Consider the following 24,220-nt stretch of genomic DNA (forward strand, 5'->3'; position numbering starts at 1 on the left):
TTAGTAATCTAATAATAAATTCATTTATAATTTTATCTTAGACAGAAAATTTGAAAATTAAGTTATGATTTCTTAAAACTCTGCTTTACTTGCTTGTAATTTCTGGTTTAATTTTCAACTATGCCAATGCAAGACACTTTTTTTGGTGCAAAATTAACATATTCTTAAAAATTATCAATATTATTTTTCGACTAGTTGATGAAAACTATAAACATTTTAGAGTTTTTATTCCTAATTATTACTTTTAACAAAAGGTTATGATAATTTAAATATGTGATATACATGTATAAATATTTGATACAATTATTATGCAATAATAATATATTAATATAAATTTACCACCCCCTAAATGTTTGTCATTGCGTTTTTATCAAAAAATATTTACTTTAATCAACCTAATAACTGCTATACCGAGACTATTGGAAGATACTTTCTGATAGAGAATTTGATCCAAATACAAATGTAAGGAAAAAAACTGAAATGTGTGTGTGTACGCAATCTTGGTTTTTGACAAAATCGATTTTGTGTTTCGCTGTAATTCAGAAAAGAATAGCCGCAAATCCTTGACATTTTCTCCAAGTACCTATTGATACCATCATATTTTTTTAGATAAGATTATTTTCAAAATATATTTCGTCATCGCTGTAGGAACTTGTTATATTGATTCAATACATTAGACATACCTTAATTCCATCAGGGGCGTCATTTCACTTTTTTATTGTTGCCTGTTGGTACCAACATTTTTGCAGGCCATTTCAAATCATTACTAAGTGACAAAACTTTTTTTTTGAATATTTGAATATTTGTATAGTTTATTCAATATAATGTCACATATATTTTATGTTGAAAATAACACAATTATTACAGTTTTAATCCAACTATTTGTACTTTTAACGTATTTATATTTTTACTTATTTTGTGGTTAACAGTGGTATTTATGCTTGGTAAATAAGTTTATAGGTACCTCAATGGTAAAATACCTAATCAAACCTAACCTATGCATTTTACAGCACTAAAAATATATAGTTAATAAAAGCTAGCTTAGTAAAACCTGTAATTTATTAAAATATAAATAGTGTAAAACAATTATATTTATCGGTGCATGTATTTATTGTTGGCAGGCTAATAAAGGTGTTTTGAAAAAAGTTGGTGCAAATAAACACCCTGCATCCCCCCTCCAAAAAAAAAAATATGCCTCTGAATGCCAATACTAAGTCCGTTACTCATATACATTGGCTTTTGTTTCGAAAATTTGCGCCGTGAATACTATTTTTAACAATTATATTGACAGTAAATTTTACATCAGTAATGAATACATTTCTGAACCACTCGTATCGCAGTTATCGCTTTGAAGATACGAGGATTGGAAATAAAAAATAAAAAATATAAATCTTAGATTTGTCGTAAACTGTGACTAAAACAACTGATTCGCTAAGAAAGAATAATAATATAGTGAAGAGTGTCACAGGGATTTTAATCAATTAGGTGTTTTATTTTTGTATTTTTTTGATTTATAAGTTCGTGGCACGCAAATATTTTATGGAAGTTTATCGAGTTATTCGAAAAGAACTACAAAGCTTAAATTCAATGACAATAAATCAACACCTATGTAATGATATATAGCAGGTGGTATTAACCTATATAAAAAAATAAAAAGTGAAAAAAACTTCAAGACATTGCTGATTATGGTGATGGTTTTGGGTGATTAAAGTATTTGCGAGGTATTTAGTATTACTTATCCTTATTCCTTATATACTTCAATATTAGTTAGTAGGTGCCTTAATTATTCTGCAGAATTTTGAATTAATTACATTTATACTTAATTATAATTAATTAATATTTAGGAGTCAAGTATGCTGACTTTAAAAAAATATTTTGTTTTTACCGATTTTACTTTATTTCTCAAGATTTTTGTACGCAATGACATTTTTAATATATTTGACCTAAAACCGGGTAAAGTGTTTTCCCTTTACAGTGTTGTAGACGTGTGGGGTTTTGTATATAATATTTAATATGAAACAAAATATCGGGAACACGACACGACACAGCTTATAGTGGAAACCTGGTAACAATTTAAACTTTCAAGTGTAGAAAATAAAGTTTGTTTAAGGCTATTTTTACCACGAACGTAATATTCACACGTGGATAATTTTACGGATAGTGTACACTTCGATATTTATTGATAAATTGTGTGTGTGAGCGAGGTTTTTGTAAACAATTGTTTCAATCTACTAATATCGTAGGTACCAAATTAAAAACACTCTGTTTCTAATTAATTTGCTTTTTTATTTATATATTAGAATAAATACCATGTGGCTTTTGAAAAAAATATTAGAAATACAAAAAATTACAGATGTTATGATAAGTTATAAATAAAATAAAATAAAATAAAATAATAGAATGACAAAATAAATTGAAATTAAATTTATACATATACAATAAACTAAATTCATGATATTGTATAACACTATAATATTATCACTGAACAAGATTAAATTTAGTTTTTAATTTGATCTATTCTGTGATATTACTATTATAGTAGGTATAATAAGGTACCTACTACCTACCTACGCACTGCCTTCGGAGTGGCTTATACTACAGAGTTGCTATATGATCAGCCAGTTTCCTTTGATTTGAATCGTTTTTCTGTTTTCGTATACACCCACATCTTTATATAATATATACATGCAACGATTTATTATTAAATTTAACTTTGACACACCCAAGACTTAATTTTAATACTCGTTACTCTGCAACGACGAACGTATAGACCCAAATTTATAAAACAAATATACAGCGGAGCGAGTTCTTCGAGTTATTTTTAGTTTTACATTATATTCGATTTATTTATTCACTTATTCTTTCATTATCTGTACGCACCAACACACGCGTAGAACTAAAACTGCACATCACACCTGATCGCATTTTAATATCGGCAATGTAGTTAACAGAATGGATGTAAAATGTCAAAAGACTACAACAGTTAAATATGTATATTATTCGTTTTATTATTATTGTTCAGCGCACGATCCTCAGGTCATAACCCCTTTAGTTTTGAATACCAATAAGTATAATATGTTCAATAGGTCGACATCCAGTATTTGTACACGATATTATTGATCGGATTAAAATATGACGTTTACAGTATCATGCATAGGATTTTCTCTAACGTGCCGCGGGCGGAATAAATATTATATAATATATTATGTATATTGTACAGGTTTGTAAATACATTTATCGGGAGCCCAATTTTTTTATATTGTAACAAAATTGATTCCTTTGAAATTTGAATTCCAACACAGACGTTTCTAACAAACTAATTACGATTATTTACAAAATGTATTATCTCTTTGAGCAAAACAGCCAATTCAATTATTTTAACCACTTAGATAATATTATTATAGGTACCTATAATGTTGAAACTTAATTTTTTTTTTCAAATTATATAGAAACCAGTATTTTTCTTTTGTGTTTCCACATCTATGATCAAAAAGTAATTTCAACAAAATAAATGAAAAGGTTATAATATATATTAGTGGCGTATACGACCGATCTTGTCATCATAAATTGAGTGCATTTTTTAATAAACTAAGTGTAATGAAATGAATAACAAAAAATAATATTACCTATATAAGAACATCATACAAGCTGAAAAAAATCGTCAAGAGGACCCCTCCCACCCAATAAATATAACGCCATTTCTGAAGATTATATATAGTATATTATTTTGTTTTCATCAAAGCATATCGCGAGATCATAATGTTCGAAAAGAATACGATAATAATAAGTGCTCGTAGTAAAATAATATTAATTTATCGACGTAGCCCAATGTGTTTTTTTTCAACGAATGTATTATTTTGTGCGTGAAATGTTATTAAAATTGTGTTACCCAATAATGAAATATTAATCATATCGTATATCATATATAGTTTATGAAATTTATTTACGAATTTGAATGTCACGATGAGTGGGTTTTTGTTCAATTCAGCGTTTAACCGGTCGACGATCTATTACAAATGACGCGCGGGAAAAATGTTGAAGGATTTTACGAAAATTCCCCGGAAACGATGTGCTGCATCCGTTGGATTGATATCGATGACTGTATTAAGACGAATGCCATTCGAAAAATCTTCTTTTTTCCCACTAACTAGTTTACGCGCGTCCTTCATTGCTCATTGCGCCTTTCGTCGCACATATTTTTATTATAATATATTATTTATGCATAATAGGTCGACGCGATCGCGCGTATAATAACAACACTATATAGCATAATGTACAATAATACATCGTATTGTGTTACATGTGATATATCGCCGTTGTCGATAATTAATAATTAATAACATTATTAATTACATTATTATATAGAAGTGATTTTTGAATTTTTTTTGTTATGTCTTGTGGTTTGTGTTTTTTTTTGTTTTAACATTGCACAAGAACGTACTGAACGACACACTGTAATAATGCATCCGCGTGTGTATATTATGTTACACGGTAAACAACCTCGGGCGCAATCATAATATCCAGAGGCGGACCCGGATTCCTACGTAGCACTACGAACATACGTCCGACAACCTTCCATCCGCCATGATAATAATAATAATAATATAACGTAGTATAATACTGGCGGCGACTACGTCATCGTCTGGACCGAGACTCGTTGTCGAGATTCACATGCCTACGACCGTCTATGGCGGTTTCTAAGCTCACACACACACACACACACACATAATCGAGTGTCACAACTTACAAGCTGCTGCAGTCGGCCGAACAAAGATGATTCGTTCTTTTCGTACATTCCACAGTAAATGCCTCGTAAACCTTTCCAATTGGACACTAGTGGCTCGAAATTGTCAACAGGCGGAGAACGGCATTACATATTATTATATACGTATACATTGAAGCACCGATTACCACGTATGCGGTACACTGACGTGTATTGTGATTTATAATGGTTTATAGTGTTTTACACTGCAGCTATGAGATCTGAGATACTCTAGTCGAGAGTCGTGACGGACTTTTGCAGAACCATAGAGGTCGCACACTTTGTAAAAATCCGATCTGCACACGACAATGTGTATACGCAAGTGGTCAGTACAATTTTTGCGGAGACGCATAAAATCCAAAATGTGTAGCAAAAGCAATGCATTTTTTTAATTCGCCAGTTATAGACTTTATACTGTATATTGTAGTTTGTAAATAATCTGTTTCCTGATACCTTTATTATATTGTCTAGATATCTATAGCGATCAATGCAGTATGAGTACATTTACCCATAAAATACGTTCTCAAATACAAACTTTCAGTTACCTCCTCGTAGTCAATTCTAACATCTATACACCTTTTTATTTTTAAATAATTTGTTTTGAATATTTTTTATCGTAAGTAAGTCTAGTTAAAATGTTTAACTCATTTTTCGAATTTTTTTAGGATATTATCTGTAGATATCTACCTAATTTGGTTGTAATCACACAAATTATAGTTCTATTACGTGTATCTATTACTTACTTATATTTTTTCAATTAACTAGGCTTAAAAAAAGAACATAGGTAATGAATAATTACATTTTCTCTATTAATATCGAACACGAACTCGTTTATATTACATATAGTTAAAAGGTAACTAAATACATACAACCGAATTAATCCTGAAACTGTTGTATACTTTGTATAGATTACGTAAATTGCATAATATATACAGGGTGATTTCCTAAGCATGCTCACCACCATTTTTTCCTTAAATAATGAATAATATTGAAATTCTGGTTTTGTAATTTTTAATACCTATACTAATTATGATATTTTTTTCAAGTTTTCAACTACTTAGATAATTATTCCATGTAAAAAATGTATAGGTATGCATGTGGCGACGCAATCTTTGATTTTTTTTTAATGACTTAGCTTTTATTACTTGAACATTATTTGGTAGATGATTGTTTTTAAAATGTTTATGCGACCAAACAAAAATTTGAAGGAGTTTAATTTTTAAATTGTCATTAATTAGTAATTACTAATTACTATGATTTCCAATTCATCAAAGGATCCATAATCTGATCTTTCAAACCTATTATCCTAAATTCTTAACTAGGTACATGATTTTAAGTTAATCAAAACTTAATAGTTCAAATTTTATGTTGAGTCCTAAATGAGCATTTTCAAAATTTCACCTATTTAACAATTTATAATAGGAATAAGAATGAATCGAATTTGAAAAAATTCAGATACTTCTTAATTGACTTAATTTATATAAAACCTAAGTATGGTTATTAAGTATAGGTACAGTTAAACATTCGAAAAAAATAGTATTTTAATATATATTTTGTTATTAAAGAAAAAAATGATGGGGGCGAGCACCCTGCAGTTGAATCACTCTGTATAGTAACATTTTATGCATGTACTCTGTGAAGTCACAGCAGGCGTTAAAAAAAAACAAACATAAATTGTAGTAGTGGACTTTGGAGGTAACACTGCAATTGGCCGTGTTTCGATAGTAGTTGCAGCCAGAAACTGCAACATGAAATTGTGATTTTATAAAAATACCGTTATCACCGCCATGCTTATAACTTCATTATCAACCTAGCTGATAACGACGTGACAACAAACGTCGAAAACCGTCGGTAGAGAAGGTTGCTTGGTGTTGACCGGTTCGACGGTGCTAGCTATTATACTGGCAATACCATACGTCGTGTACAACCATTATTTTAATAATAATAATAATAATATTATAAAAACGTTATTGTCCGATACGCAGTGGCAGTGTACGATCCGCGTAAACAAATAGTACGATAATGACGCGCGACCCGTCCGGACAGCGTTTTCTGACGTGTGCCGCCGCTGCTGCCCTGCTGCTGATAGCTTCGTGGACATCCATGACCGTGACGGCCGGTAAGTTAGCGGAAATAACGATATCTTAGGTTAGATATAAAGGTAAACTTTCGTATACCGCATGATAAAATAACATGGTGCGATGGCAACGGACTGAATTATAATAACGTCTTGCGCACATCGTAGTTGTTGTATCTAGTTCGCCTCAAAACGCGCTACAATATTATCATATAGGTGTAAGTGTTTATAATATTAATCAAGACACCACAGCCAATGAAAATCGGCGAACTGACGGTTGGCGGGGTAACGAGTATATTATGCGTATCATGAAATTGTCATCATACCATGTTATTATGTCATGATATTCATAAATTGATTCGTCATTTTCGAGTAGAATGAGCGAAGAAGTAAGAAATAAACACCAATAGAAAAATTGTACGACTAGGACGACTCACGTTTTCGTCTCAACGGTCGACGGGGCCATAATATAGACTATAGAGTTATTAGATACAGGCAATAGGTAGCTAACTGCGTCGTCTTCCGGTACTTCCAAAACATTCTTAATGGAATAAAGTATGATATGTATAATTGATGTGTGTCTAATTTTAATTTTTGCGGAACATTGTCCAATTTTCCTTAACGATTTGATGAGTGCAGCATATCTATTTTATATTTAACAAATATATTATATGTAATTACATTGAAAAATATTACAAAGATTATATCCTTGATTATATTAATAATATTTTGCTAATATTAGTAGTAAAACATTTTGACAATATATGTAAATGTTAAAAACATTGTCGAAATATTATTTGTATTCCTATCAAAAAATAGTGTGAACAATTTGCGCAACATTGTTAAATATTTTGATGATGATTATTAAATGTTTTATAATTTCCTGCAAATATTTAAAAAATATAATTTTTTTGTGTGAATAATTTTTGAAAAATGTTACAGGATAATTTACAATATTATTTTTTGTAATTTTTTAATATCATCTAGTAGTACAGTGTAATACATTTTTATAGTACATTATACGTAAGCACCACGTCATGTATCCCACCACGACATGAATGAATATTGTTGATTTATTATTAATAATAATATGTATATTATAATACGTGTATGACAGAAGAACTAAAATGTAAATCTATTTTGAATATTTCTATGTGGAAATTCGACACCGTGCTGTCAAAATTATTCTTAAAATATCAAAAAAAGCACCACTGACGTACAATTAGACATCACGATATAGTAATTAAACGTGTTCAGTAAAATCAATGCCACAGCCGACAGGTTTATACGTCACGGCGTATAATTTTTCAGAAATCCACGAAAAACGTTTTGTGATCATTTTTCAGACTACTGGTGCATACGTCGTTCCGTCGCTAAGCCCCGGTGCACGCGATAATAATATTTCTCGACGTTGGAATATTCCGAACACAGACTATAATAATATAAAGACGATAAATTAATGGGTAGATATATGACGCGATGGAGCTACGTTTTTCGTGATTGGATTCTAAGATGTCAGAGGTGAGTTATCATCACACGTCACGGTAGCTTATAATAATACTATATTATGCAATAGTCGGATCGATGTTTATTTCCCTCGCTTTATTTTTGGTTCCCAAACATAAGTTTAGAACACCTTATATCCGTCCGTCCACTAAGGTTAATTTATAGTCACGATTAATGATATTCATTTTTAAATTTTATTCTTTTAAATTCATAGTATTTATAATTCAGAACCAAAAAAAAAATAAACACAAATTAAATAATATATTAACTATCTAAAATAGGTAGAGTATTAAATTGTATATTGAATTATAGTTTATTGCGCATCATTTCGTAATAATTTAGAAATCGCGAGTTTTTTACGATCGCAGTGTGAACTTTCCTTAAGTATTTTTTTTTTTTTTTAGTATAATATCATATTAGACACATTATGCGTGTAAAATATAATAATGTGTACCAATGATTTTATCATTATCCACGGTTGTAGCACAGAATAACCAAAAGGATCACTTTTCTAATATGAAGGGGATAGATTTGCTTTACATGTCGGTGTAGCCTATAAATAAACTATAAAGATAATAATCAATGGTACAACTTACTGATACAGTAGAATATCTTTTATTTATAAAAATAAAATATTTATGACATTTGCTTACAATGATAGCATCAAAAGTGTGTAGAATCAGTTTCAGCAGCATAATATATAATTTTTAATCGTATTCGAATTCTGGCTAGACTGATTATATATCGAAAATGTTTTATCGATTTTCAACTTTTGGTTATTCTTTATTTTCTTTATTTGTAATAAGGTTTGTCGAGCGAGTTGGTTATTTTGTGATTGACGTTGCTGATGTTGTTGTTGTTGTTGTTGTTGTTGCAGGCCGATACGTATCCAACCTGAACGGAAACTGCATGCGGTGCCTGTGTTACGCGTCCACTCTTTGCAACGTATCAGTCGGGTGCTCACGTGGTTACTGCGGTCCTTACTACTTGTACCGCGATTACTGGAAGGACGCGGGTCAGTTGGTGATACCAGACGACGACCCGGACCGGGACCAGGCATTCGTAGACTGTGCTTCGAACTTGGAATGCGCACAAAAGGTCGTCGAAAACTACATGGTCAAATGGGGACGGGTAAGTGCCGGCCATATAATATATCTGTAAATATAAATGCTCGATAGCTGATTGAGTGAGTGAGTGTGTGTATGTGTGTGGGTGAGAGAAAGTGACGTACAGGGGCTGATGTTTTTTGGAAAAAGATAACATGTATATATTAGGTCAAGTCATATTATTCACAAGTATTGAACATTAATTTCTAACAATGTTGGCCACATTGAAACCTATATCAGGATCTATAGGAAGCCCAGTCCATGGAATTATATGATGTCGACTACGTGTAATTTACCTAATAGGTAATAACATGCAATAATAAAGTTGCAGTTACGTAAGTAGTGTAGTTGGCTGACGAGGGTAGCAACCCATTCCGAAATCGAAAGACATATTTTTTAAATACTTCCAGTGTGCTGTGAACCTCGTAAGACATTACGATACCTAAAGTAGATTGTAATTTGTACAAAGTTACTGCATAAGTATAAAACGTTAATTACTCACGCGGAAATCAACATACCAAACTCGTGAGGGATTCCCAACTAACGATTCGCAGCTAAGTAATAATATTATTCGGGTGTTTAAGCAACGTTGGAGATCTGGAAGGTGGCGCAAGTTGCAGCCGTTATTACACATCGTTGACCGTTGTACAATTATAAATTAGCCTCCCAACCACTTGCACGGGAACGACATCACCGGTGTTTGCTGTTTAGGGTGACTGAAGGGGGGGGGGGTTAAACTTTGCTGGCAATGTCCTTAGGAAACGCGTCGTCCGGTTGTTGGCAGAAACTCCGCCGTTAATCACTGCGATAACGATTTCATTATTATTATTAGGTATTATAATATTATTGGCTGCGGTAGGGGTTGTGATGACGGTTGTGCTAATAATAAAACATTCGTATACCCCCTTCGGGTTGGAAATGATCGAAAACGTTAAAACACGCTCCACATCGTATAAATAGATAATAAACGTCACATGAAACACACTCCGTCACGCATATATGAGTATAACTCGAGTGCTACAACAACAATACAATTTATAATATTCATAATAATATATTATTATGCAGCGTCAACGATTTAATTGTCTCTCGGGGAAACTATATTATTATATTATTCTCGCGACTTCAGCGCGTTAAAACAAGAATCTGGTTATTGGTATTCAAACATAGTTTCGCGAATAGTACAACGCTTCGATATAAAATAGTGAGTTAGGGACCCATTTTTTGAGCCTAGTATTTTTTAAACAAGGATTACATATCCACCCACCCACCAGTAATTACCTCATATATAAAATAATATACAATACTTATACTGCCATAACTAAAGCAGTAAAGCGCGAAGTTATATGGGATTGTATGTATTTTTTTGAATTTCAATAGTTTCAAATTCTGCAGTCCACGATTTTTTCTTACGCTTTATCAAAATTCAATATTTATTGTATGATATTGAAAGTGAAGTTCAGATTTAAAAAAATCTATAATTAAGAATGAAAAATATTATTTTCTTGAGTAAAAAATTATAATAATATTAAATGTTGCTGACTACTACAAACATATCATTTTTTAATAAGCTATTTATATAATAACAACTTTATCGCTTTAGTGAACTTCCTTGTTCGTAATATTTCCAAACAATTCTACAAACAAAATTATTTATTTCGAATTTACTATCTAATAATATTAAGCTGTGTTTATTACAAGAATATTTTCTTTGTTTATAGCACACAATACACATGTAATTAAACATGCTCTAAAATAAATTGCAAACCTACCTATCTACCTACGTATATTATAACAATATATTATATATAGTACTCGGATGAATTCAATCAGTTTTAAAATATTGTAGAATTGGCAACATTCTGTTACGATATTATTTAATATTAATACCTACCACGTCGGTATGATTTTGGTATATATGTTTATTGTTTACTCAACAAAAATATAAAGTAAAGTTTCAAGTGCTTTTGCATTTGAATTGTATCATAAATACTTTTTGAAAGTGTTTTTTTTTTCAACATTCCATACAAGTTTAGGTACACAATACACGATCGATGAGCGGGGATCGGTGTCCTTGATGTGCTGCAGGTTTTGTTGTACACCGCACGCCAGCAAGAATATTATAATATAAACATATTAGTCATTAAATCGCGATACTAAAATCCGATATTACATATAATTATTATTAATGAGTGTGCGTGTTGATATATTATACATTTATACTATTATGGTATAGGTATACGGCAATAGGTTTTAAACGAAACGTATAAATTATTCACGTGCGATATTAGATAGGTACCTGATTAGTCGATACGAATATCATTTTATTATTATTGAGATCCTGGAATTAAATGCAGTGATACCCGCGTGTAGCCTTTTTTGATTTTATCCGTTCAACATCGTTTTGCTCATTATTGTATTAACCCAATAGGCAATAATCAATAAACACTAAATAAACTAGTAGGTAAAGCGTTATTAGAAGTGATTCATTCGATTTCAAATGTCCGTTTACTTTTAACTGTCAGGTTTAGAGTAATTTAGTACGTCATGATACATAAAATAATAATATTTCAAATTTAATTAATGACACTTATTAAATATTATTATGTTCTGCGTGGCTCTATAGTCGGAACTAAAATTTATTCCATGTATGATATCTGTTGTAATTGACTTTGAAGTTGTTTTACCTATTTTTTCGTGGTCATTAATGATGATATGCTAGTACGTATACGGTATCTTAAACATATTAATATATTCCCCAAAAAAAGTAAAATCACATGGCGTGAGATCAGTTTTCCCCTGTGAAGCCATGCGCAGAGCATATGATTATTAATTTTTAATAACCGTATACAGTATACCATATATTAATATATTATATGCGTGCTGCGCATGCGTACATTAACCGACAAATATCCGACTACTAAAATTATATTTTGGGCAAATATTTCGAATATTACTAAAGAATTGTCCAATCGCTAAGAGAAGTCTGTTGTTTTTGATTAGTTTTGGCATAGTTATACGTTGAAAACGGCGTGCGTATAATATAATATCGTGAGCTGTATGATACAGTTGTTATATTATTTTAACGATAACTTGACAAACATTTTGATACGATTTCGTACCATAATATTAAACTAATGAAATAGGTAATGATAATAATATACAGTATAATCACTGATATCGACCGCATTTATGTTGCATAAGTAGGTAGATTAATTATTACGATACAAAACTGACGGACGAGTTTGTTTTTACCTATCGCGACATCATCATAATAATATTATACAATACGCATTTAACTATTTTCTCGGAAAATTATTATGATATTACTGCATAGTACTTATTATATTAATTAATGATAATATTATGCTTAAATAACGTCTCTTCACACTATTACACAATAATATATGATGAAGGTATACACGCGCAAGTGGCGAATGCAGGTTGATGAGCGCATTATAAGGGATTAAAAAAATGTTTAATTTATCTACAAATGAAATAAAAATTTTTCGCCTTTTAAAACTATATGTGTCGCACTCGGATATTATTATTCAAGTCGAAACGGTTTTGTATCATGTGACGTTGGCGATGCAATGCCACGCATATAATGCCTCACATTGAACGCGTGTGAATAATTCAAAACAAGTTTTATTAATCTATGTTTTTTTATAAAAACATTGCCGAGCACGATTAATAACGGTAAAAAACAGCACTACTACACGAGTCGTCGATAAACCCTCGACTCACTGGAGTATAAAGTATAATATATAGGTAGTTTAATAGCGAATGACACAGAGGTATATATGTATACCCGACAAAATTTTGTCCGCTATAATATTATACTCTCTACTTGTCAAAACCTTATATATTTATTAATAATTTATCATAATACATTACAGGTAGGCTCGAAAACTCCATTTTTATACATTGAAATTCTCAAAATATTATTTTGTTTCGACATTAAATATATATATAATGATTTCGTTATGAAGTTAAAAAAAAAACAATACAATTAACAATAAAAAATAGTGAAAATACATATTTTTCAAAAACTTTTTTTGTCATAACTCAAAAACATTGCAGATACTTTTCAAAAATATGAGTATATTGATCTACAAAAGAATCACCTATTTGTAATATATTATTATAACAGAAACCAAATACACTCATAAATTCATAATGGATTATATACCTACCGATATTTGTTGGCTTTATTTTTCACAAGCGCTAAATGCTTATATAATAGTATAAACTATACCCATTAAGTGTCCAAAATTGCGATCGAAACAGTGAGGCGATAAATATTATAAAAATGGATTTTAATTATTCATCGTTAACTGTTAAGTGTAAACTACATCGATTAGGTCACTTTTTTCAGTTTAATTTAATTTAATTTTCAAACAAATTTTTAGTAACTGGAGAGTGCAATTTAAAAAAGTAGCCTGATTAAACTTATGCACACTTTGCGCTAAATTCAAATTAATATAATAATATATAGATATTTATTTCTTTCATCTCTACATTGTACTGATGAATGCAAAATTAATGGTTTTTATGCCGTGTTGAACCCGTTAGGAACTACAGAGGTTAGCACTATCGGTTTTTTCTTTAAAAGAATATTAAATATTTCATTTTTTTTTTCATCGCAAGGTGTAAGTGATTTTACCTGCTGCGTCTTACAGAAAAGTCGAATTACACATTTACCGAAATTGAATGGTCATACTGAACTTGGGTTATTAGCAGGCAACAGCCGAAATGCACTAGGGTTCCAAAAAAGGTGTTGAACAAAACTGTTCAAAAAAAAGTTAATTTATGTGTTAGTAAAACACTAACTTCCTTTAAAATGCAATCATTAGCATACTAATTTTTTTTTTAATTTTTTAAATTTTACTTATACTATAATGCATATTATAAGTATAGTATATTATTTAATGAAATTATTTTGAAAAAAAATATTACAAATTTACATCAAAATTTGTATATCATATTAACATATAATTTAAATCGTTGTCAGTCTTAAGCCTGTAAGCGGAGATGAGTTGAATCTTTTTGAACTTGAGTGCAGTTTGATCATGACCATGCTTTTTACTCGAGTTCAGTTCATCCATTACCTTTTTTTTTTCAACTCAAGTGTGATTCTAATTTACTCGTCTTTTGCAATAACAACTTAATCATTTATCCTATTACCTATATGTTACCTATGGGTGTTGGGCTAATGATGGCAACTCTTAAATTCGATACTAATCCACCCCCTCCCCCCACCCCATTCAGCATTTATTTTTTGCATGCAAACATTTTGATATCGTTGTAATATAATTAAAGATCGTTGACGTCACGTATACACAGTGATATATACAGATCTGTACCGCTAAATTCTAATACTGAGTCACAGTTTAAAATAAATTAATTTAATGGCTCATTAAAATTTAATCAATTAATTATGGGTGACTGAATTATTGTTAAGAAACCATTAGCAGATTAGCTGACGATTGATTCATTGAATATTTAGTGATTGTCAGTCTGCAACCCAAAATTTGTTACATAATAAATTATAATATCATACACATATAAAGACGAGCAAACCATTGCGCATGAGCGGCATTTCGGTTGACGTCACGAGGGCGAAGTCACAGTTTAAATATATTTAATATAGTCAGCACAGAATAGATTAAATAGGTATGTGTAGTAGGTATCTATTTTATTGGATTTGCTGAAAACGTAATAACGACCATAATATCTTTGTCGTGGTACCCGGTTATTATATTCCGGCATCGCAAATATTATTATAACATCAGCCGTATTATTAAATCTGTTTGATGATGATAATGATAATAATAATATTATAATAAATTATATACATTGCAGAATGAGACGACCAATAATTTGAAAATGTCATCGGGACAGCCGAAGTCCGAGGTGCTTTTACGTCTCTACGCGTATATTATTATTACCTATACATTTATTCTTATTGAGGAAAACGTGACTTAGAGAAGATTGGTTTCCGGAACTCAATTTTGAATCGGATATCACGAAATTGATCGTTTCTCAGTCGATTCGGACGGTCAAATACTTAGGGATAACGTTATTATATTATACACGGGAGTTTACCAACTGCGCTTAAAATGAGCTTTTCATATAGTTTCCCAATATTGTGTTTCAGAGTTGATCGCCCAATTATGATAGATAATAGCAATTTGTTATTTAAATTTAAAATAATGTTAAAAAGTAGAGCTTTAGTTGGGTATTTTAATAAAAAAAAAATAATAATAAGAAACAACACAGTTATAATACTAGCATTTAGGTATTGACGTATAGTAAATATATAATATAAATAAATGACAATTGTACATAATAATATAAAAGTATCAATAATTTTTAGTCCATACCATCGTCGTGTCACCTTATATTATTAAGTAATCATGTATGTCACCGGTTATAATGACGTTTCGTATAAGTCTTGAGGTATAGGTATAGAATATTGGCTCCAAATCAATTAGGCATGCGTATTAATATTTAAAAATATTTAATTTTTTTTTTTTTTAAATAAAAAATATTTAACCAGTCATTCAGTAATAGATTGACCAATTTAATATAAGTTTTTGTACTTATTAAATTAATTTAATGCATTAAGCTTATGTAAAATGTATGATTTGATATTAAATAATTTTGGCGGTGTAATTCCACATTATATTATTGCGCTATTATTTTAATGACTGTAAAGAATAAGAAGCGTATTTTTGCTGGTATAATAACGACCATAAAAATAATTGGAACATTGATCCTTAAAATATAAATTTTGTTTTAACGTAACTATTATCTCTAGCCTAACCTACAACTAGTACATGCGCTGTCATATATATATATATATATATCGTGGTTTTAAGATTATTAATATGGTACGGAAGTTGTGGGAGTTGCATATTTTACAATAATCTACTATCGATATATAGCAGTCCAATCTAGAAAATATGCAATGTTCATTCTATACAATGACGATTATAAAAACCAATAATTTAAAATGCAAATGTATACAATTTTGTGCAAAAATCACATATTTTTATGCATATCTATTCAATGTTTTCATTTAAGGAATTGACGTATACAACTTCACAAATATTGAAAATGTATTTTATTATCACTATCAACTGTCGTGTTTTGTTCTTATAGTCGTTAACATGGACGGGTGGATGGTTATTTTTTTATCTATTTTTTTATTTTTTTACCGCAGGACTGCAACAAAGACGGCGTGACGGATTGTGACGATTACGCGAGGATTCACTTCAACGGCAGGGAAGACTGTTCGGCCATCGACAACACCAACTTCTGGAGGCGATACGAAACGTGTCGGCCGAGCAGTAGCAGAGGTGAGGCGTCCTACGGATGCTCGGTGTTTCGTGCATTTCATATTTTATCCCTTCGCAGTTTTTTTTTTCCTATCGAACGGTGGCGGTCATCGGGCTACGTGCACAGTGGGTCGACGGTATGGGGTTACAGGTCGTCTCTATACGTGGGATATATACATATTATTACAATTTATAATCAAACCTATTTTTGGTCGTTTCGCCGACGAGAAATTTTAATGCGGATAAGTCAGAATACACACACGCGCATCATGTGTATCGACGTAAATATTACATATCGCGTACGCAGACGAGGATGAGGATGGTGGGAGGGAGGAGAGGAGAGAACGTTTAAGTCGATATGACCACGATACAACACGTACGCGCGGTATACGGCTGCTACACCCTTCGCCCAAAACGGTTTGCGATTTTAGTACATATAATATTATATTATAATAAATTATTTTATGAATTTATTGCCACGATAATATAGTAACGTTTACTGAAAGAAATAGCTGATCCCCTCGGTCCGCAGATATCGTACGTGGTTTGAACCTGCACACGTACGCATCGTATGTAATATACTTAAGTACTAAGGTATATATGTATAATATGGCTGTAGGTGCGTATATTATATACATAGGTGTGGTGCTCGTATGTATGTCCGCCGCCGCAGGTCGCATATTATATAAAATTGGAAGCGATGTATATTATGTTTATACGGGTACGCGAATTATGCGTATATTGTTATTATAATAACGTTTTAACATTGATTATAAATACTAGTATTTATAATCAATGGTTCTAATATATATCGTAAATATTATATATATTATATTAATATGCATTCGCGTTAGCTCGTCCCGAGGACCGAATTATTTAGACTCGGCTCGATGTTAGCAATTTATTCAGCACCCCGGTTAATTTACCAGCGTCTATTCATATTTTACTTAATATGTTATGCCTACTTATAATATTATATGTATATATTATATATATTTATTGATATACATTTATATAATAATAGCAGCGTAGATATGAAGTGTGTATACGTACGATCACATGAACGTAACATAATATACAAATTTTGATATAGTATACGCGTACATATATCATCACAAAGGCTCAGAACCAAAAGTCGGCGGCGGCGTTGTATATAAAATTAATTTTTTTGGAGGAGCGACATTTGAATCTTTAAACTGTTAAATTATCAGGTGTGCATCTTTTTTTGTTTTTGAATGAATTAATGATATATTGTAACGATTATCAGATCCGAACAATATAACATTGCTGAAAAAGTTGTATGGGTCAAGTATTCTGCAATTTGGGGGTTGATGTTAAATAATAAAAAGATTTGTACTTGACCAAAAAATATAATGTAAAAATTTAAAACATGATTTAAGCTATGTGGAATGTGTTAATAATTCTATGCATATTATAGTATAATGCACCATAATGCGATATTAATAAATTATAAATAAGGTGTTTCACGAAGTTCTAACATATCGCCATATTATATCCACATGATGATATATACGTAACGTGACCATAATTTTTTTTTCTTCAAAGCGGGACACCTGTACATTTTAATAAGAAACCATATAATTTTGCGTAAAATAACAATTTATTTTATTGAAAAAAAAAACATTAATTGTTTATATTATGAAAAATTACAACAGAAAAACGCAAATAATATATTAATCAAAATAGTTTCGCAACAATATATGGACTATGGGTTTTAGTGTTTTACAGTATATATAAAATATGTAGGTATACGCCATATATTTGTATAGGTACAGTATAAATGTATGATTGTGATATGTGATCAATAAATGCCTACCACATGTCGACTTTTCTTAAAACGGGACATTTTTAGGTTCTTTGTGGACACTGTGTGACACTTATCTCAAAAGCGGGACGTATGGTCCCGCTATATATACGTCAAAACTTCGTGAAATACCTTATATATAACATATGTGTGTGTACGTGTATTGCTATACTATTAAAGGACATTAGAAAAAAAATAGTCCATATATTTTGAAATATATAATATATAATAAGACGTATTAAGAGGACGCTACACCTCCACGTGTTGTCTCCGTTTTACAGATGAACAATTTACCAAATTTTAGGTAAAAAATAATCCATTCTTCTGTATTTAAAAAAAAATTTACTTAAATGTATAATTACATTTAAATGTAATATTATTACTTGGGGCATCTCGGAGTATTTCATCGATGCTATTAGTTTTAAGTAACTCATGATCATTTTAAAATATATAGACCATTTATAGGTTCTAAAAGGTCATAATTATTGCTTTTTGATAAAAATATCAATAAAAGCATCATCTAAGATGCCTTCGATCATTAATCAATGATCTTAACCTGTGGTCCGCGGCAGCCTTAACCTAACATAAGTTAATAATGGCTATATTATTATATAGAGTGTATTATTATTACCATATTTTTGGATTTCTAATAATTTTTTTTTTCATATAAAATATATCATATATTGTAAAAGATAAACCTATGTCCTATGACTTCCTATAATTTTTAATATAAAATAATTGTTATAATTTTTTGATAACATGAGATGTTTTGTAAAAAAAAAGGTATTCGGCAAAAAATTGGTAGGGGGTCCGCAATTTCTAAAAATCTTTCATCGGGGGTTCGTGTTCAACAAAAGGTTAAAAACCAATGCCTTAGATAATAATTGTACCTTTAAATTTAAAATTCATTCAAATTTTAGAATTTTTGGAACAAAAAAAAAAATTGACTAATTTATGTTGTAACTTTTCAGTTTGTAAGTCGTATACAACCCATACGGATGTGATGTTCTTTTAATACGATCTATGGTAGAAAAAAATCGGATACGTATATATCATTCTGTTATATTTGACTGAAAAAATGTTCTTTATTACCTAGCTAACGAGCCACAGTGTATATAGACTAGTTGCGATTTCTTTGTGTTAATATTTAATTCAGATTACATAACTATGTTTGAAATATGTGTCCTGGAGAGAAGAATGGACGTAGGTATAGAAAAATCTAGTTGAGAACAAACAAGCTGGGCATTTTGGTTATTAGAGAACAGATCATCGAGACATCTATTTTTAAAATCATTGTTCTATTTAGATCACTATTAAAAATTACGGATTTTTAAATTGTGTGTTTACCTATAATTATATGTATAATCTTAAAGCTTCTCACGATAGTTCTTTAAATATTACGACGCCTAAGTGTTCATAAGTTCGAATCAAACAGCGTCGGTAACTAATCCCAATATTTCATAGTGCGTATAATATTATGGCATGACGAAAAAAAAATTGAATTATTCCCATTTGGTCCTATGGCCCTCGACATATGTATTATAAATGTAGGTACGTTGTATTTATTTGTAAATTTACGTTATACTTACAGCAAACGATATCCGCTTTGCACGGCAGCAAAATAAGTGCACAGGTAAAGCTTAAATCGTACGTTATACATACCACCACATTCACCAACTGATATTAATGGCTCCTGTGCATGGTGTGTAGAATATTAAAATATTACCATAGTGTTAGTATACCATTTAGTAGTCCGATTATAGCCGCCAAGAAACGAGCTAGCAAGCTTTGATACTTTCAATCAATTTTTAACATTGTAGAAATAATTCTAGTGTAATAAGTAATAAACCAACTGATTTTATTCGTATAAATTTCTTAAATTAAATATAATTTTACTGTATGATTGTAGTTAGTTATAATTATATGGGAAAAAAAAAACGAAATTTCGATGAAAACAAAAGTTAGTAAATTGTTAGATATTTCCGTTTCACTCATAATACAATTATTATAGTGTCAGAAAAATTGAATAAAATCACTAATCTCACATCATCCACTCTGACAGTAGTTATGATTTTTGAATAGAAACACACATAATAGGTATATTATGACATAGGTAATGCAATACAAAATAATATATTTCACACTAAAATATAAAACACTAAGAGATTTATTTGAGTGAAAATGTTATTATAATATACATAAAATGGTATAATATAATATTATTATAGGCTCTATTACAATAGTTTTACGTCTAATTAATTTTTTTATCTTATAAAATTGGTCGTTTGACTAACAAAGAAAACAAACATTATCAGACTTAATTCGTGAATGAATAAATACACCCTTAAATCTATAGTTTAGATACAATATCTGCTATATTATTATGCTACATACACATTAAACATATACAAATATAAATCACAGAAATAGGGTTTAAAAAAGTGGAAGCCTTAAGTATACAAACAAACTATAAAATATTACACATTAAATATAGTTTTATTTTCGTTAACACTATGAAGATAATAACAATAATAAAAATGACGAACGTTTAAATGTACCAGTGTTTAAGAATTCTATTATTTAATGGGTCAAATGAATTATTCTTAACATTCACGATATATACGTTTTATACCATGGTTTTAGGCGTTATAAATATTTGAATAAATAATTTAATTTACACTCAATGTTAATTTATGTTCTGTTTGTTTCAGGAAAGTTTAACTGATGTACCTGTCGAGAGACCAAACTACGCGAGCTCATTAATACTTACTACCTATTACGATGTTATTATTTAAATTAAAATTAAAATTAAAATGTACTGTATAATATTATATTGTTGCTATGAAAAAAACATGAAACTGGATGTTTTAATTTTTAAATTAACTATTCGTTAAATTTGTTTGATAATGATAATAATATATGAGCTCACCGTCGTCAGCCGTTGCGATTCTCGCATCGGAAAATAAACACGATGAAGTTTATTAAAAATCAAACACTTTAATAATATTATTTAGGTATGTACATGATGAAATATTTATAGTATAATAATTTGAGTCATCGGTTATAACCATCGGTTACAATCACCTCGTCAATCATAGTAAACACAGTGCACTCTACGTGGTCGTAACTATATAATAATATTACCTATCAGTAAAAAAAAAAAAAAAATAACATAAATCGTCTAGTGTACTGTGATCCAACTACGGTTTGTTATTTTTAAAGCGTAAAAATCGCCAGAATTTGAATTTACCGAGTATCCTCTGCAGACCGTTTTTCGATTGATTGTCCTGTCTCTGCCGGTCCGACGTTGTTTCCAGTTTGCTGCACCGTGAAAAAAATAAAAAATACACATGATCATAAACGAAAATAGAGTTTGAGATTTATTTTTTTAATGAAGGAGGGTTGAAGCATAACTATAATTATAAAGAATATCAAACTTAAAAAAAATTTGAGAAATGTTTGGGGGTGGTCTTTGCATAAATGTGTCTACATGTATAATAAAAGGACGGCAATAGTATATCTTTGGTTTACACGAGGACATTTAAAAAAAAAAATTAAATTGCATACTATTTGGAAACCGTTACCTAATTCACTTAATTGAAATAAAATACGAAAAATAAAAGTCATTTGAAAATGTTTGCAATTTTTTTCTTTATGGAACTAGAAAATGTATTTCAATAGCATTTGAACCTTTTTGGAAACTATAATATAATATTAATGTATAAGTATAATAGTTGTCGACCCCCGTAGTGCAGCACAAAGGCACCACTATTACCGCACGTGATGCATACAACGTTGTGTTTCGTGTTTTTAGTGATCTAAATTTAGTGTAGGTATTATTAATTATTATTCTGTTTGATATTGGTCACAGTCATGGTTTTACACGATGTTTGTCGATAAACACTGTAACCACATATAGATTTATTACACCAAATCGGTGAGTGCAAATTAACAGTGAACATAAAACAAAAAGTTAACCACACAGGATATAACGATATATTTTGTTTAAGAATAATATTAACCTATAATGTATCAAAATAATAAAGAATTATGATCATAATAATATGATTTATTTTTGTCAACTGGCGATTAATAGTCATATTATATTTCAAATACGTTCAGTATTGGAGAAGTAATAATTTTTGAGAGGAAAATCAACCGTGACCGTACATATAGGACATGGTCACAAAAAGGTTGTTGCCGATTTGTAACCAAAGTGGTCAGTTAGGCTCTCTATAAGATGTGTAGAGATTTTTTTTTTCGTTTAACCGATCATAAATTTAAATAAAAATATTCATCTTACTATATTCGAGTATATTCCACTAGGTATATAAACACATTTCTGGCACACATAAATCGAGTTAGAATTTTTCAACTTGACGGTAACCGCTGTAATAGTGGTATATCGATGACGCACGAACTATGTACCGATCCGGGAGTGTCGCTTCACACGATCGCAGAAGTCGTGGATTAGAGCATTAACGCACTGCAGATAGAGATCGTGATCGTGAGATCAAACCATAGAGTAATTATTATTATCATATTATACTCGGTAGATCAAACAGCGGCACGGCCACAGGATCACGTGCGCAGGCGTATATATACCTGCAGCACCCGTTAGACCGCTCGCGATCTATAATTATAAATTAATTATAATTATCCGCCCACGCACGTCATGACTATTATAGCGGAACAGGGTTCTCGAGGCAGTTCGGTTGGAATAACGGATTTTCGTGGAAATCGGATGAAATAAAATGTTGGCGAATTCGCGGCGAAGATGGCGATCGGACATTTGCCCGCGGGGACTTGGGTGTTAAAAACTCGGCCCCACATCGTCTCACGGACAAAACAACTACCTACCCAATTTATGCAAATATAGAATAATAATATTGTAGATACTTAAAGTTATTTCGCGGAACAAATTTATATTATATTTTCAATAATAAAATAACATTTACTGGGAAATAGTGTTGACAGACAGAAAACTTCAACTGCACAAGAAAATGATAAAAATGATAAGAAGTCTTGCAAAACGAATAAAAAATAAAAATAATTTTTTAGGCATAGGAGTTAGAAAAAGAGAGGATGATCATGATATCCCATAATATTATGATCTTTTCGGTGTTCTGACGTTTTCAAATATCTGTACAGACACAACCGCGATAGCGATTGGAAGTGAAATTAAAAATTTTATCCTACATAAGTATGACGTAACGGCCAAACCGTTTCAGCACCATTGTTACCATAATGGTAACCGATGACGACAATAGTTATGAAAACTATTTAACGTGAATTTTTTTAATTGCATTTTTGAATTGGATGTGGTAGATCCATCACAGTCGTAAATTGAAATTTTTGTGTTTTATTCACATTGCGTATAGTTTGTCAATGTGACTAGTATATCAACATAATAGTGGAGGGTATAATATGAGTTCGGAATTCATAGCGAAAGATGCTCTCGGATATTTCAAACGTGATATCGTTACAAACCAATTTCGAATGTGTAAACTAGTTTATGTGATTATTCTAAAAATGTAATTCCTCTATTACTATACGCTGTCCCTGTCTGGGATCAATGTGCACCTACCCACATAAATAAAA

The 24,220-nt window shown here is 30.5% G+C and overlaps 2 protein-coding genes across 2 annotated transcripts in view; one reads left to right on the plus strand and one right to left on the minus strand.

Annotated features, from left to right (window-relative positions):
* Positions 1-6,590: 6,590 nt before the first annotated feature.
* On the plus strand, positions 6,591-21,477 carry LOC107167011 (invertebrate-type lysozyme 3-like). Its single transcript, XM_089228795.1, has 4 exons — positions 6,591-6,881; positions 9,223-9,476; positions 16,680-16,815; positions 21,331-21,477. The coding sequence occupies exons 1-4, from the start codon at positions 6,785-6,787 to the stop codon at positions 21,342-21,344; spliced, it is 501 nt and encodes a 166-aa protein (XP_089084921.1). The 5' UTR covers positions 6,591-6,784; the 3' UTR covers positions 21,345-21,477.
* LOC149055397 (uncharacterized) overlaps positions 20,769-24,220 on the minus strand; it is a 59,117-nt gene continuing 55,665 nt past the window's right edge. Inside the window, exon 4 of the mRNA XM_089228794.1 lies at positions 20,769-21,940. Within this exon, the coding sequence (XP_089084920.1) occupies positions 21,820-21,940 (121 nt within the window). The 3' untranslated portion in view covers positions 20,769-21,819. The remainder of the gene's footprint in view (positions 21,941-24,220) is intronic.

This window comes from Diuraphis noxia, unplaced genomic scaffold (assembly GCF_037042655.1).
Source record: "Diuraphis noxia isolate RWA-SAM2 unplaced genomic scaffold, SU_Dnox_SAM2 contig0005, whole genome shotgun sequence".
In the NCBI taxonomy this organism is placed as follows: domain Eukaryota; kingdom Metazoa; phylum Arthropoda; class Insecta; order Hemiptera; family Aphididae; genus Diuraphis; species Diuraphis noxia.